The 15315-nt window shown below is 40.8% G+C and overlaps 3 protein-coding genes across 15 annotated transcripts in view; 1 reads left to right on the forward strand and 2 right to left on the reverse strand.

Moving 5' to 3' along the window:
* ep300a (E1A binding protein p300 a) overlaps positions 1-6029 on the forward strand; it is a 37397-nt gene extending 31368 nt beyond the window's left edge. For all 10 annotated transcript variants that reach the window (XM_073866868.1, XM_073866859.1, XM_073866863.1 and 7 more), the window contains one exon: positions 1179-6029. In XM_073866868.1, the coding sequence (XP_073722969.1) occupies positions 1179-4214 (3036 nt within the window). In that variant the 3' untranslated portion in view covers positions 4215-6029. The remainder of the gene's footprint in view (positions 1-1178) is intronic.
* Positions 6030-6787: 758 nt separating this feature from the next.
* On the reverse strand, positions 6788-10214 carry cbx7b (chromobox homolog 7b). 4 transcript variants are annotated; one of them, XM_055176295.2, is made up of 6 exons: positions 9835-10214; positions 9306-9349; positions 8424-8489; positions 8256-8322; positions 7880-8192; positions 6788-7773 (listed from the first exon to the last, which is right to left on the reverse strand). In XM_055176295.2, exons 1-6 carry the CDS (start codon positions 9901-9903, stop codon positions 7586-7588), a joined length of 747 nt encoding a protein of 248 aa, XP_055032270.2. In that variant the 5' UTR covers positions 9904-10214; the 3' UTR covers positions 6788-7585. The 4 variants fall into 4 exon arrangements, with proteins under 4 accessions (XP_055032270.2, XP_055032271.2, XP_055032268.2 ...); XM_055176296.2 differs by having other exon boundaries at positions 7880-8162; positions 9835-10199; XM_055176293.2 differs by lacking the exon at positions 9835-10214 and adding an exon at positions 9635-9755.
* A 152-nt stretch (positions 10215-10366) lies between these two features.
* josd1 (Josephin domain containing 1) lies at positions 10367-13970 on the reverse strand. Its single transcript, XM_073866871.1, has 5 exons — positions 13811-13970; positions 12722-13367; positions 12519-12653; positions 11723-11911; positions 10367-11644 (listed from the first exon to the last, which is right to left on the reverse strand). The coding sequence occupies exons 2-5, from the start codon at positions 13000-13002 to the stop codon at positions 11545-11547; spliced, it is 705 nt and encodes a 234-aa protein (XP_073722972.1). The 5' UTR covers positions 13003-13367; positions 13811-13970; the 3' UTR covers positions 10367-11544.
* Between the last annotated feature and the right edge of the window lie 1345 nt (positions 13971-15315).

Consider the following 15315-nt stretch of genomic DNA (forward strand, 5'->3'; position numbering starts at 1 on the left):
ATGTTAAAGTAACATAAACGGTTGTTTACAAGATACAAAATAGCATACAGAACATACCTATGAGGCTGAATAGGCTAAATTAACACAATAAGCCAAATCATGTTCAAAAAGGTCCCGAAGTCATTCCACATCACTGAATCCATTAAATTACATAAATGCAGGAGCAGCATAGAGTGGACTTTCGCGGCTGTAGACGGTAATGCTTTCTCTTGGTTCATATGAAATAATTTTGATGTATAAGTCACACCTGACTATAAGGGGCTGGACACACCAAAGCTTTTACGCCCACGGCCGGCGCATGCTTTCAATAGTTTCCAATGGAAGCTCGGCGTTTTTCTAATAAGCCAGCAGCTAGCGGTTTTCTTCCGCGCTGAAAATCGGCGCACAAAGGTTTTCCGCGCTCAGCACTGAGCGTCGAGAGTTGAAAAATGTTCAACTTTGGAACAAAAGCTCCGCTCGTCAATGTCAGTTCTCACGCGGCCGTCCAACCACAGTGGAGGTGGGGCGGGACAAGTATCACAACAACCAATCGTCTCACAGCTGACGTATCAGAGCTACCAAAGCGCTTAGCTGAAGAAAGCTGGTACTCAGCTGAAAAACAGCTGGCATTCGGCATTGTCCAGGCATTTTCAGCCGCGTTTAAAAGTTTTGATGTACACAACCCCTAAGTTCCAGGACCCCCCAAAACTATGAAAAAAGTGTTACTTAATAATTTGCTTTTTTAAGAGAATACACACTTTTTTCTTTAGACCTTTTTCATACCTATATTGTATGAGAACTACAACTTGCTTAATAATTTGGAACAGCACATTTTGCATATTTTCAAGTATTAAAGTATCTTATTTTTATTTCATTTAAATAGAATAAAATTCACATTGTCATATAAGTGTTGAGGGTAAAATAAAATTTGTAATCTTACTGACTGTATTGGAAAAATAAACAAAAATGGCATGTGCATAATAATTTAGAACGCAGTGTAGCTAATGAACATCCATATTTTGTGACCATTTTATGTGCCTGGAATTATTAGAAAATATGGTCACCACATATATTGTTTCTATTTGGGCAATTGTTATAGCTTCTCCATCTTATATTAAGTTTGATATGTCATTTATTTTTGTCCTTTTGGCTAGTACACAATAATAATTTATTCATTATTCTAAATCTCTTCTTCACAGGACTATGATCTCTGCATCAATTGCTACCATGCAAAAGGTCATGAGCACAAGATGGAGAAACTGGGTCTGGGGTTGGATGATGAAAGCAACAGCCAGGCTGCTTCCTCAACACAAAATCCTGGAGACTCACGTCGTCTTAGTATCCAGCGGTGCATCCAGTCCCTGGTGCATGCTTGCCAATGCCGCAATGCAAACTGCTCACTTCCATCATGCCAGAAAATGAAACGTGTGGTTCAGCATACCAAGGGCTGCAAGCGCAAAACCAATGGTGGTTGTCCTATCTGCAAGCAGCTCATTGCACTCTGTTGTTACCATGCAAAGCACTGCCAAGAGAACAAGTGCCCCGTGCCATTCTGCCTCAACATCAAGCAGAAACTGCGGCAACAGCAGCTACAGCACAGGTTACAGCAGGCCCAGATGGTGCGTAGAAGAATGGCCAGCATGCAGAGGACAGGTCAGCAACTTCCAGGAGGTAATGGTGGGTTGCCGTCTCCTGGGAACAATAGTACTACTGCTCCTAGCACTCCAACACCGAGCACTCAGCCTCCTACCCCACAGACGCCGACTCCGCAGTGCCAGCCTCCTCTGCCCCAGCCTGGGGTTGGAGGTGTTTCCTCACAGCAGCAACAGCAACTGGCAGGAATGCCCCATCAGTACCAACAAATGTCTGGAGGTGGTGGGATGATGAACTCCCCACAGCAGCCATTAGTACCACAGCAGCAACAGCCAACATCAGTTCAGCAGCTTCAGCATGCCAGCAACCTTCCTCCATATGCGCAGAGACCACCAGGCTCCTCTCCTCTTTCTCAGTCAATGGGAAAGCCGGGTACGGGGCCAAGTGGTTTCCCTCAACAACAACAGTCAAACCCAGGACAGCCTGTGATGTCACAACATCAGCCGTCTGGTCCCCCACCTGCTGCAGTTGAAATTGCCATGAGGATTCAGCAAATGGCTGAGAGCCAAAGGCAAATGGCTCAGCAAAAGATTCTGCAAAGAAACCAGGGACAGGGAATGATGCCTCAACAAAGCATGCATCAGGGTCCTCAAACTCAAGGTCAGATGGGCATGAACCTTCCAGGAGCTGGAATGGTTGGGCCTCAGGGAATGCCAGCGCAAGCAGCAGTGGCTCGCAGTCACATTGAACAGCAGCAGCAGGGAATGATTACAGCGGGCATGCCGCAGCAGACAGGACCTCAAAATCAGGTCCCTCAAGTGCAGCTGCAGCAGGCCCAGCATGGAGGACTTCAGGCGCAGCAGCAGCAGTGGTCAGGTCCTGGCATGCCTGCGCAGCAGAGACCTCCTGGTATGATGAACCAAATGGGTCTGCAAGGCATGATTGCACCCCAGCAACAGCAGCAAGCGGTTGGTCAGCAGCAGCAAGGCCATTCTGGTGTAATGGGTATGATGGGCCAAGGTCAAGGAGGGGCCACACCTGCTGCAACTGGAAACCAGTCTCAGGCTACCTTACAGGACCTCCTAAATACCTTAAGGTCACCTAGTTCACCCCATCAACAACAACAAGTCCTGAATATATTACGTTCAAATCCTCAGCTAATGGCAACCTTCATAAGGCAACGGGCTCCCAGGTACCTTAGTCGAGGTGGGCCTGGTGCAGGTCCTGGTGCGGCAACAGGAGGACCGGGTGGAGGTCCAGGGGTCATGGACGGCCAACAAATGAATGTAAATCCTGGGACAGCTCAAGCGGGTATGCATATGGCCCAGGGAACTGGCATGCCAATGAATCAGTTGCAGCAGCAGCAACTTCAGCAACAGCAGCAGCAACTTCAGCAGCAGCAGCAACTTCAGCAGCAGCAGCAACTTCAGCAGCAGCAGCAACTTCAACAACAACAGCAGCAGCAACTTCAACAGCAGCAGCAACTTCAACAGCAGCAGCAACTTCAACAGCAGCAGCAACTTCAACAGCAGCAGCAACTTCAACAGCAGCAGCAACTTCAACAGCAGCAGCGGCCAATGATGGGTGGCAATTTGCAGCAACAACAGCAGATTGCAGCTTTACAGCATCAACAAGGTGTTATGTCCAATCAGGGCAGCAACATGTCTAACATGCCCCCCCAGATCAGAGAGATGATGCGGAGGCATTTGCAACAGCAGCATCAACAGCAGCAGCAGCAGCAGCAGCAACAACAACAACAGCAGCATCAACAACAACAACAGCAGCAACAACAACAACATATGGGAACTCAAGCTCAGTTTCAGCATCCTCAGCCACCCCAGCAACTAGGTTATCTTGGCCAGTCTGGAATGCCTCTACAACAGCCTGGTGGTCTTCAGCAGCAACAAGGAGGCACCCAACCTGGAACGCAGCAGAACTATTCTGGGTCTATGTCCCATCAGCAGGTCGCAGCAGCTCTTCAACAGAGATTGCAGCAGCATCAGAAACAAAATCAGCAGAATGCTATGGCAGGAATGCAGGGTGCTGATGGAGGTCCTGGAGGTGGTGGTCCTCTCCAGCAGCAGCACATGCAGGCAGCTCAAGTTAGTTCGCAACCCTCAGCCATGCTTCAGCAAGCTTTGCAGCAAAGGCTTCTCCAACAACAACAGTCACACCGAGGAGGAGGATCTCCTGCTCAGCACAACAATCCCATGAGCCCTCAGCAGCCACAGCAACAGATGTCCCAGTCGCCCCATTTGCAAGGCCAGCAATTGCCCAATTCCTTAAGCAGCCAAGTCCGCTCACCCCAGCCATCACCTCGGCCCCAGTCCCAGCCACCAAATTCAAGTCCATCTCCTCGAATGCAGCCCCAACCATCACCCCATCACATCTCTCCCCAGACCCAGACGGGGTCGCCTCACCCGGGTCATCTTCCTCAGCACCACACTGGCATGGTTGCACCACCACAACAGCAGCAGCCATCACAGCAGCAGCAACAGGTTAATACTATAGACCAAGGAACTTTTGGAGCAGACCAGAGTGCCATGCTTTCACAGCTTGGTGGAATGGGAACTTTGCACGGTCAGGGGACAAATGACATGCTGGCTAATAACCAAGAAATGGGGACAAACATAAGTCATTAAATTGAATATAGTGTTGCAGTGCGCAAAACTGTCCTGATTGGTAGCAGATCTAGGATTTACAATGGCTGTCATCAATAGTATTATTATTATTTAATATTTTTCTTATGTAATTGAAAAGAACTGAACTTCCTATGGGAGATACTACATGTGCAAGTCAACATATTAAGTTAAATGAATGGTAAGTTATTGCTGTTAATATATAAATATATATATTTTTTGCCAATTGTGTTCAAAGGGTTTTGGGTTAAACGATGGGAAATATTTCCTCTTGGTATATGACTAGAAATATTTTTGGGGTTAAGATGTCTGCCTTTTTATAGATATTTTTTAAGATTTTAAAAGTGGCATGGAATTAAAAAGCAAAATGAGTAAACAAAATGGACTTTTGTTTCTTTTTCCTCTAAACCGTCAAGAATGTCTGATCCTTGTTGAAGATTATTCAATTTATTCCTAAACTAAATGTAATAATGATTATAATAACGCAGGCATTGTTATTTATTACTCGGCTCCTTTGGTTGGCAAATAGTTTTTTTTTTTTTTTTGGACAGTTTATGGCATATGCTATTCGAAACTGCTAACAATTCACAAAGAGTATATTTTTGTTAATGATAGAACCCGACTATAAATGGATGAATTTTATATTCTTATTCTACTTTTTGTATTTTTTTCTTTTTCTTGAAGGGGTGATGGGGGTCACGTGAAGTTTTGACAGTGTATGGGTAACAAGTGTTTTTGGGATGGTTTGTTGCATGGGAAACATCTGTCCTCCTATGCATGTCACGGTTTTTCAACCTTATGAATGTGTTTTCACTATGTCCTATTCAACAACAAAACCATGAAAGTACTAATGACACTACAGGTGTTTCTGAGTGCTGGGAAAACTGCTCAAATCAAGTTGTACATGTAAAATTTCATCTGTCATATTTCCTCACTGTCTTTCCAGACCCTTCCCATGAATCTGTAGTGTTTTCCTTACTGTATAAAGATGACTTTTAAATGAAAAATAAATTGTATAAACATGTTAATGGAGACAGATGTTTCCTCTTGAAGAACTGTGGGCAGCTTAGAATAGGCTCAGATTTTGATATGTAAATATAGTGTAAGTCAGAAAGCACCAATGCGCCTTTGTGTGTGTACCAACATTGGCTGTTATCGTTTCAATCCTGCATATAAGTCAAGTAGGAAGGAGACAAGTTGTGAAATTTGGAAAGTGGATAATCTACCCATTAAATTGTTTTCTAGAAGGTTCAGGGGGTACTAGATAACCACATATCAATGGTTATGTGGCAATATTGTTGTTTTATAAAACAAGCAGAACAATACTTGTTTTTTTATATATAGATATATTTAATTTTATTTTTTGAGATTAAAAAAACTTGAAGCTATAAGAGTTGATATTAAATTACACTTTTTCAAAGATGTATTGATGCAAAATGACACTGCTGTCATAACCATATACATCCCACTTTGGGAATGCTGAGAAATATCATGGCATTTTGAGGAAATGTCTTATGCGTGCATATACAAGTATATACATTATGATTCACTGTACAAAACATAGCAACTGAAAAAATTTGCTTTGATCTGTAATTTTTTTGTTTTGTCTTCTTAAACAGACTGGAAAACCAACCATCCAATGTTAGTTTTGACCACTTGTCTCTTGATAACACAAGAGCAAAAAAACTTGCTATGATTTCATAATTTTTACTGTTTGGTTGGCTGGTTGTTTTTTGTTTTGTTTTAAGTTATTATGGTGGTCAGATTTTTGCCAATTATTTAATTGTACAATAAAATGTTTGTACCATTTAAAAATAAGTTGCTTCCAGTGTGAGTTTTCTTCTCATATTGTAGATTTGGTTTCCTCCTGATTTACTGAGATGCTATGCGATCTTCAAGTTCCTAAAATTGTTAAATCTGTACAGCCCACGGGTCCATGAAATCCTTTATATTTTGTGAATCTGGGGGGAAAAAATTAAGGCCCTGGGAAGTTTTTGAAAATATACATCTATAGATACAGGTCATTGAAAGTGCTTGAATCTATTTTATGCAAAACTGTTCACTTTAAATGCTTATATCTTCTGTATGCGAATGTTGATTCATACCAAAATGCTTTTTCGCATAGTTGTGTTTGACAAATGAAAACGTCCCTGGTTACATCTGTAACTCTTGTTCCCTGAGAAGGGAACGAGACGCTCCATCTCCCTTGCCATACTTCCTACATCCCTGTAACGCCGTCTTTGGCAATATTTCAGATAACGATATACTTCCTGGCTCCCGCGTCACCCTGTCTTTGTCGTTAAGCCTCACCACTGGTTGAATTTGATATACACATTCAGACGCACTTACCCCTGGAGGCGTCACCAAAGTGTCACCACAGTGACGCAGCGCAAGTTCCCTCGAAAGGGAACACGGTGTAACCTTGCTCTTACTTGAAATGTGTCCCCACATTTAGTCCTTGAATTTGAGGGTATTGGACCTGGAAAGTCCTTGAAAGGTACTACAATTTGATGTTAACTAAGGTGTGGGAACCCTGAGCCATGCATTTCTGATCAAATATAAAAAAGCAACACAAGTACACCAAATATTTATTTATGGTATAATAATACATTTAAAGTGCAAATATTCAGAAAAGCAAAAGCAACGACATTTGGCGCACATACACCATAATACAGGTCACAAGAAGTCAGCTACTGCATGTAGCATATAAAACAGCTGAGCCTCCAGAGACTGATATGTCTAAAGATAAATATACATTCATGTCAAAATAGAAAAATATAACAAAGTTGTCTTCAATTCTCCTCAGTTATCCTAATCTAAAATAACACCGATAAACGACGCTAAAATCGAACACTGTAGTAGACTACTGTGCAATATGGTGCAGTCACACTTTGTGAAAGTATGCACAAGATGACTAAGGGAAGTGCCTAAGCAAATGAGAAAAAATGCTTGCACAGACCCTGCAACAGTTAGAAATGAATCATTATTAGCCATATATAGTGTTGGAAAAATAAAGTGCGGTTTTCTACACATAAACACACACACATTATGCTAACAGCAGAACCTAACTGTGCAGTGACAAACAAGGGGAGGATTCTTCCCTTACTTTGATGATTGTCATGCTATAACCGTACTGTGATCTGAACTGATGCTATCAAAAATCGTAAAAGCAGGTTATAGCTCCATTAGCACAAATAAATGTAGTACAATATATGACATTAAAATACTTTTCATACTTGTTATTTGCTGCACAAATGAGCGCTGTCTGAAACACTGGAGGAAGTCATGCAACGGCATAATAAACATAGCAAAACAATAAAAGATGTACCAACTTAGTTTCTCTTACTCTCACCACTGTCAGTCTTTTTGCAACATCAGATCTCCAGATCCCATGTCCCGAAGAAACCCCTTGCTACCAAAGCCTCTCTAAATGTCACTGTTAGTGAGTTGATAGTGACATCTGTTACCGTTACCTCCTCTGGGCCTAAAACCGGACTCCAGTTACACATAGTCACTGCATCTGATTCAGCACTTGGACTCCAGCCTCCTGTCCTGACATGCTCTGCAACAAAGAGAGAGAGTATATTTTGTTATTTATTCACACATTTGCATACTAGCATCTATTTATCGAATAACAAGTCTTAAAAATCGAACTCTAACATACTTACTGTTTAAAGAGCTGCAGCCAGTTTTAACTTCTTCCTGACTTATATCCTCCTCCTCCATAACACCCTCATCATCATCATCTTCTTCTTCCCCTCTATCCCATTCTTCCTCAGATGCAGATGTATTTTTACTGTTATGGTGGCTTAAGTCATGATATATACACTCCTCTGTGGACTGGAAACGCTTATCACCAAACGTTGACCGTGTCAGTGATAGTGGCAGATGTTCTGATGAATTATCTGTATCTTTGTGTGTGCTGCGTAGATCCATTGTGTAAATGTTCCTCTTAGAGAGAGCATATGGGCATACACAAGACTTTTTTAGGAGTGAAATCATCATTAATTAAAAAAAACAAGGAAATATTTAGGAGATCATTACCTGCACAAGCAGTCGTTTAGGTTTTGGACCTCTTTTCTTCCAGCCCACTGATCGGTCTTTCTGTTCTCTGTTTGCAGTTAGAAATCATAAGAAAATGTCAGGATGAATTCAGACACCACTGGCTAAAATAATAACAAATGCATCCCTCATTTTTATGTATTTGCTCACTTCTCCTCATAGGCTAAAACCAGTCGAGGGTCTAGGATGTGCTCCTCTGGCTCCCATGTGCTGTACCTATTGTAAAAAAAGTTGATGAAAGGATGACATATAGATTTTTAAGAAGTTAAACATGCAGTTATAAATAAATAAATAAATAAATAAATAAATAAATAAATATATATATATATATATATATATATATATATATATATATATATATATATATATATATATATATATATATATATATATATATATATATATAAAATGGTTTAACTTTATACATCACAGAAATATGTGTATTATTATTTATACATAATTATATACATAAAGATAATTCCGTTTTATACTATTGTAAAGCTTTTTTAAGATGTCAAATAAATCTTTGGTGTCCCCAGAGTACATATGTGAAGTTTTAGCTCAAAATACCACATAAATAATTTATTATAGCATGTTAAAATTGCAACTTTGTAGGTGTGTGCAAAAATGTGCCGTTTTGCATGTGTCATTTAAAATGCAAATGAGCTGATGAAATTCGAACACTGATCACAATGATGGTCCAATTAAAACTCAATTGTGCTTTTCTCTGCACTAAATGGCAGTGCTGTGGTTGGATAGTGCAGATTAAGGGGTGGTATTATTATAATAAGAGCTCCTTATGACATCATAAGGAGAGCCAAATTTCAACGACCTATTTTTTCATGTGCTTGTAGAGAATGGTTTACCAAAACTAAGTTACTGGGTTGATCTTTTTCACATTTTCTAGGTTGATAGAAGCACTGGAGACCCAATCATAGCACTTAAACAAGGATTTTCATGCCATGGCCCCTTTAAACAATATTAATAGTAGCAATTTATTATTTAACAATTATTTTAATAGAATATACTTACTTTGGAGGCCAGCCCTTCCACTTCAATAAATACTCGACTTGTCCCTAAAACATTAAATAAATGATAAAAGATAAGTATTTTCTTCCGATTGCGTAGTTTATATTTTTTCTTATGTAAGGTGACGTAATGACACTGACATCATAAAGAATTAAGATGAGATGACGCTGAACTATCAGCCCCTCCTTTTCATATTTCATTACACTTATAACGGGCATATTTTTATGCAAGATTATATAAGCAATATGCCACAAGTAAAAATAAAATCGTGGCATGCACTAAAACCAACAGCTTTCAAACACAAATCCTGTGACTAAATGACGAAACTTTACCTTAGTAGTTAATTGTAACCCGATGGATATTTTATCTAACGTTACGTTAGTCTCTATAACTTTAAGCACTGCCATCCTAACCCAAAGCATGCTCATCGAAGTTACTAGACTAGAAACACACGTGTGTCCTCGCGCCTCTAGAATATGCAGCATGCGCAGATTGAACTGTCAACAAACACAAATACGCGCGCATCACCTACCTTTCTAACTCTTTTCTTTATGATTGACTCCACTGCAAACACTTGCTCGCCGATTGCTGACAGCTCCATCGGTTAAGTTGTTCGCCTAAAATAACCAAGTGCTTGTTAAAATGTCTTTCTATGCTTTCGGTTACAGTTAGCATGAAATGTAAATCCCATGAGCGGTTTGACTAGCAGTTGACACTCAATTGCCTCTCTTCCGCTGCCTTGTTTACAAGTCAATATTTGATGCTTTGCGCCGCTCCATTTCCTCTTTGTACTGGATGAGTACAGTGACTTTTTAAATCTGCGACACATCTGCAACGCGCAGCGCGCCCTCGTGCGCCGTACACCAGATTTACTCGAAGCGTGTTGGATTATTAAACAGCAATACCACTATAGTTTTGATGTACTTACCATTTATATTTTGCTTTTGCAATCTATAATACTCTAAAAATAATACTAATACTAAATCTATTCACATTGTTACAATACGAATACATAATTCGCAACTGGAAGTCTGCGTTAACGGAGTAGATACATCAACTTCCTAGTACATACAAAGACAACTTTAATGATGTCACAGCACATTTTACATAATACATAAAGTGCCATCAGAAGCATTTTATTTCAACAATGGAAAACAATGGCATGAGCACATGTTGTCCCTACCTCCCTTAAAAAGGGAAGTGGGGATTTAGATTGTCATGGCAAATGAATTTATCCACCTCTACTGTGTAACAAAGCACCCTGTTTATGGAAATGTGGAATGTCTGTTTAAACACTTACAACCTGTTTATCTTTGTTTATGAGTGATGTTTAGGTGTTAATTGAATCAAGCTGGATCTGAAGATAACCTGAGATGCATTATTAGAGTTCCCTTTTGAATGTGTGATCTGCTCCTCCTGTAAACATTTTAAGGCCATGTAAATCCAATATCGATCTCAAGTCAAGATGAATCAACCAAACACCAACCCAATTTCAGATTCGAGTCCTTCCTCTCTCACAGCAGCCCGTTTCATATTTCCAGTATAAAGCTTTTAGCAGTTTTACTTTTCTACCAATGCTCATCTTTTCCAATGCAAAAAAATGAATGATTGATCATTTTTGTAATATACAATAAATTAGTACAAACATCCAATTACTGTGATGTCATGCTGTACTGTAATATACAGGGAACTTATTTGTCAATATGCCATTAAATGGCTACTGTGTGCCTTCTCTATATATTTTCAATAACATGCACTAAATAAGTACATATGCACCCTTGTGTTAAAAATACAGTCGGATACCTTTAACATGTGAGAGAGGAGGCTTAGATGTGTGACAGACGGTTCAAACAATCACATGGATGCACAGGAAATCACATGGAAAGAGGGTGACGTCAGACAGTGATGCACAGGGAAAACACATCACTAATAAATCCATTACCTCTCAGTTTCAAGTCAGAAACAGTACAAAGTAGAAGAAATAACGTATATAAAAAAAATGCATCAGAATCGTCCCAAAAAAGCAAACAAAATCTCAGATCAGTGTAGTGTTGTTGAGTAGGTTTGTGATATCCCTGTGTGTGTCCTTTGCTGCGTTAGTCTCCATGGCAAGAGTCCAGCTGTACGTGTGTGTAAACCATGTCTGACCAGTGTGCTTCCATTTGTTTTAAACTGATTGAACCCAACATTTCAACGCATAAACTGGACAAACCACCCCGAAAAAACTGATCCAAAACGTTCATCAGTTTTCAGACCGCCACGTCTGGTGAACCTCAACCTCTTCCGGCACGACCAACAGGAGTTCACAGTTCTTCCCACGAAGCTGGTGACGCAAGAACTTCCTGCGACATCATAAAAACCAAAGCTAAACATAAAACGGACCTCCACGTTAAAAATCACCTTTGGCATTTCACACCTACCTTAGTTCATCTTCCGTCCCAATGGGATGAGGACTGCGTAGTTTTGAGTCCAAGTTGTAGTAGACTCCTCCCACTTCTCGAACTCCGATCCAGTGCTGCCGCTTGAGCGGCAGCCGCAAAGGCCCCCAACGCAGATTGGATGGCACGTTTAAGATAAAACCGGTAACATTCGGCAACGCAATGCTGCCGACGTCCCTCTAGAGCAATAAATAGAGACAGAGCGCAACGCGTCATAACCTGAAAACCATGCCCACCGGGGGGGGGGGGGGGCAATCCATCCGTCTCCATTGACTTTGTATTGCGAGAGGCCGCCTCCTTGTCATCTCCGGCCCACAACAAAAAACAGAACAATGCACAAAAGCTGCTGTGTGACACAATGTACAGCCAACAAGCCAAAAAATCCACAAATAAGTTTTAATAAGTTGTCGACCACAAAAAACGAGCGTTTAAAGACACAAAAGTGGAAACAGGCAACTTTTCATAGTATTACTATTAGTAGAACTGCGCCCACTAGAGGAAAACGTAGACTTTTTTCCTACTTAAAGGCTGGGTTTTACGGCTCAACAGCTTGTAAAAACGTATTTTTGTTTTTTTTGGCTTGCTAGCTGTACACCCTGCCACACAGCAGCTTTTAGGCATTATTCTGTTTTTTGTTATAAGCCAGAAATGACAAGGAGGCGGCCTCTCACAATTCAAAGTCAATGGAGACGGCTGGACTGTTTTCCCCCCGGTGCGCTGTGTCTCTTTACAGATTTGGACCACAAAAAAAGGCCTCAGAAGACAGCGCGAGAGGAAAACGTCCCTTCTCTTGTCCCACCAAACGGCCTCAAATCCACGAGTCTGCAAAGCAGCCATGATAACATTCACATCATAGTTGCCATTACCCAGCATGTTTTTCTTGTGGGGCGTCACCAACGTGCTAGGGGAGAGCCTATTAAAAACAATTTAATAATCACAAAAATTCCAAAAGCAGCCAATTTTGGTGAAAATCCTATTTACCTTTGGTAAATTTCCTGAAGTGCATCCCTGCTAAAAGCAGTTCCATCCTGGAAGACGTTGTTTAGGGCGTGCAGAGCGCACAGCTCCCTATGTTGCTTTTCGTGATAGATGGCAGGAGTTGGCGAGGATGCGTGAGGCGTTCCTGCATTTGGCCTTTCCTCCAGCTCGCACCCGCGTCCGCCGACGGCTCCTTTTTGCTTGCTGACCTTCCATGGCATACAACCTAGCTCCTGAAACCCCCCTACCCCCCTCCCCTTACCAGAACATGGAGTGCTCCCCATCACTGCTCCTGCTATGTCACCACTATCATCTCCGTAGCAACCTCGCAGATGCTTGGGATGAGTGGCAAGGGGAGGGGAGGTAGCTACAGGGGAACAGGGTGAGCCAGGGCACCTTTTAGGTTAAAAGTGTTTGGTCTGTGAATCTGTTGTATCTTCTTAGTAGCAAATTCACTTGCATCCACGTTTTGCATTCACTTTATTGCACCAAGACTTGCCGAGCACCATAATAACCACTAGGATGAAGCAGTTCTTCCCATTTTGAATGACATCAGGAACGAAGACAATGGGTCAGCAATAAAGAATCCTGGTAGGGTGGACAACTGCCACAATAAACCCTGTGAGAATTGCCGTCATGCAGAGAGAAGCTTGCAAAAGAGTGAGAAAGAAACAGAAAGAGGGTTAATGATATGTAAATAAATCATTAATGATGGCCTAAACATATAGTTTCTTAAATACTAAACGTTGAAGAAATCAAACCTGAACCCTTTAGGTAAACCACTAAGGCTAATGTGAATGTGTGGCCAGAATCACTGCATTAGGAATGGCTGTAAAACTTCCTGCCAGATGACTGCTTGGGTCACGGACAGAAACGACATTTAAATCTTTCAACACAAGTTTAACAATGTATCTTCAGCCAAGCGAAACATCTAAACGTGTCATTTCTCAATATTTCACTTAGGATTTTGTTATTTTACCTCAGCTACTGCATTCTTACCAATTTGACACTCTTGCTACGTGCTACTCGTTTGATAGCAATATATATAACGATACACTTCAAAATCTCACTCGATTCCTTCGCCGTACATACCATTGTGTACTTGTGATATATCTGAGTATGGGATGTTTCTCTAAGTTCCCCTGGATCGATGTTTTCACCTCCACTCCTTGAGTTGTTTATTCCCTTTGTCTCTTGTACTTTTTGCTTGCAGCTCTCTGGTTCGTCGTGAGCATGCGCAGAACGTCACTGGCTTGCGTCACGGGCAGGTTGCATCCACTGATCTATATAAATGACTGGATTGCGCATAGAACGCTTAACGTAACAGCGTGAGGTGAAGCCAGCGCAGAGTTCGAGCCGCCATCTTGGTATACCCAACCGGCAGACGGCGTCATTGACTTCCATTCAAAATCATGTTTTAAATTCACCCGCTTTACAGTGTATCAGTCACGCAAGATTATGTTTAGGATGTGTGTACGTAAATTAATGGTTAATTCTGGTGTTATTTGCAATGTTTATGCTTTAATCGGGCAGGAAAATGGATTTATAAAAAACCGTTAAGGTGAGTGTGTCTGCTGCGTTCTGTTAATGACACGGGTATAAATAAAGTTTTTTTGACATTCAGCTACACGGTCAGCGTTATTTCTCTTAATACGTTTAGGTAACTTGTAAGTTTAGATAACATAAAACCAGCTAATTATTGCATGCACATACGGTACAAAGTATGATCATTTATTTAGATTTCAGAATGAGCACGTTTGTCATTAATTCTAAATATGCTGCGGTCTGTCTGCTGATCTATTACCGTAATGAAGATGAATGTATAATTACTGATTAAAAACTAAAATGTACAACTTTCAGTAAATAACTATGTACATGCTTAGGACGTTTGTGTTGTCATAATGTACAGGGTAACTTCAGATATAAAAACGAAGACTAGTAAAGTGATGTTTTATCATTAAAATCTGATCGCGTCCATTGATTTAATGGAACGTTTGGGTATACCAAGATGGCGGCGCGGTGGCTTCACAGTTGTGACGTCATGCGCAATCCAGTCATTTATATAGATCAGTGGTTGCATCCCATGGGGCTGTCAAACACGCATTGGTCGTCCCACGTAAAGAAATTAAGAAGAGGGATTTTATTTTGGCTTTTATAATTTTTTTTAATAATTTATTTTATTATATTTTTGTGATTTGGCCCTGGCTGTAGAAACAAAATGTTCATACAGACGTTTAGTTATATATCTACTGTAATCTTGAAAATGTAGCCTTTAGGCAACAATCCCTTTACGTTTCATTTACTGTTTAATGTGTAACTCCAAGTTATGATTACTATGTTCCAGGTTTTATCAGATTATGCACTGTTTAACAACCCACATTTAAATCAGCAGTTTTATATATTTATGTAGAGGAACTGCCCAGACAGCATTTGCACATTTCTCCGGCTGCTAAAGACATAATCAAATTATATAAAATATTAAGTAAACAAGGAGCAGACGGTAATTATATAACTTGCACAAAACAAAGCAACCAAAATTGCATTAGGGATTAACCCATGCATTCAACGGAAATCATCTCTGCATGGGCCTACTCTTT

This window comes from Misgurnus anguillicaudatus, chromosome 4, assembly GCF_027580225.2.
Source record: "Misgurnus anguillicaudatus chromosome 4, ASM2758022v2, whole genome shotgun sequence".
Classification (NCBI taxonomy): domain Eukaryota; kingdom Metazoa; phylum Chordata; class Actinopteri; order Cypriniformes; family Cobitidae; genus Misgurnus; species Misgurnus anguillicaudatus.

Coding starts and splice junctions, on each gene's coding strand:
- cbx7b (XM_055176293.2), bottom strand. CDS start 9,730: ATGAGCATGCTTTGGGTTAGGATGGCAGTGCTTAAAGTTATAGAGACT. Junction 8,490..9,305: donor TGGAAGGGCTGGCCTCCAAA/GTAAGTATATTC, acceptor TTTTTACAATAG/GTACAGCACATGGGAGCCAG. Junction 8,323..8,423: donor GTTTTAGCCTATGAGGAGAA/GTGAGCAAATAC, acceptor AACTGCAAACAG/AGAACAGAAAGACCGATCAG.
- josd1 (XM_073866871.1), bottom strand. CDS start 13,002: ATGGGGAGCACTCCATGTTCTGGTAAGGGGAGGGGGGTAGGGGGGTTT. Junction 12,654..12,721: donor CTTCAGGAAATTTACCAAAG/GTAAATAGGATT, acceptor TGTTTTTAATAG/GCTCTCCCCTAGCACGTTGG. Junction 11,912..12,518: donor TGGGACAAGAGAAGGGACGT/TTTCCTCTCGCG, acceptor CTAGAGGGACGT/CGGCAGCATTGCGTTGCCGA.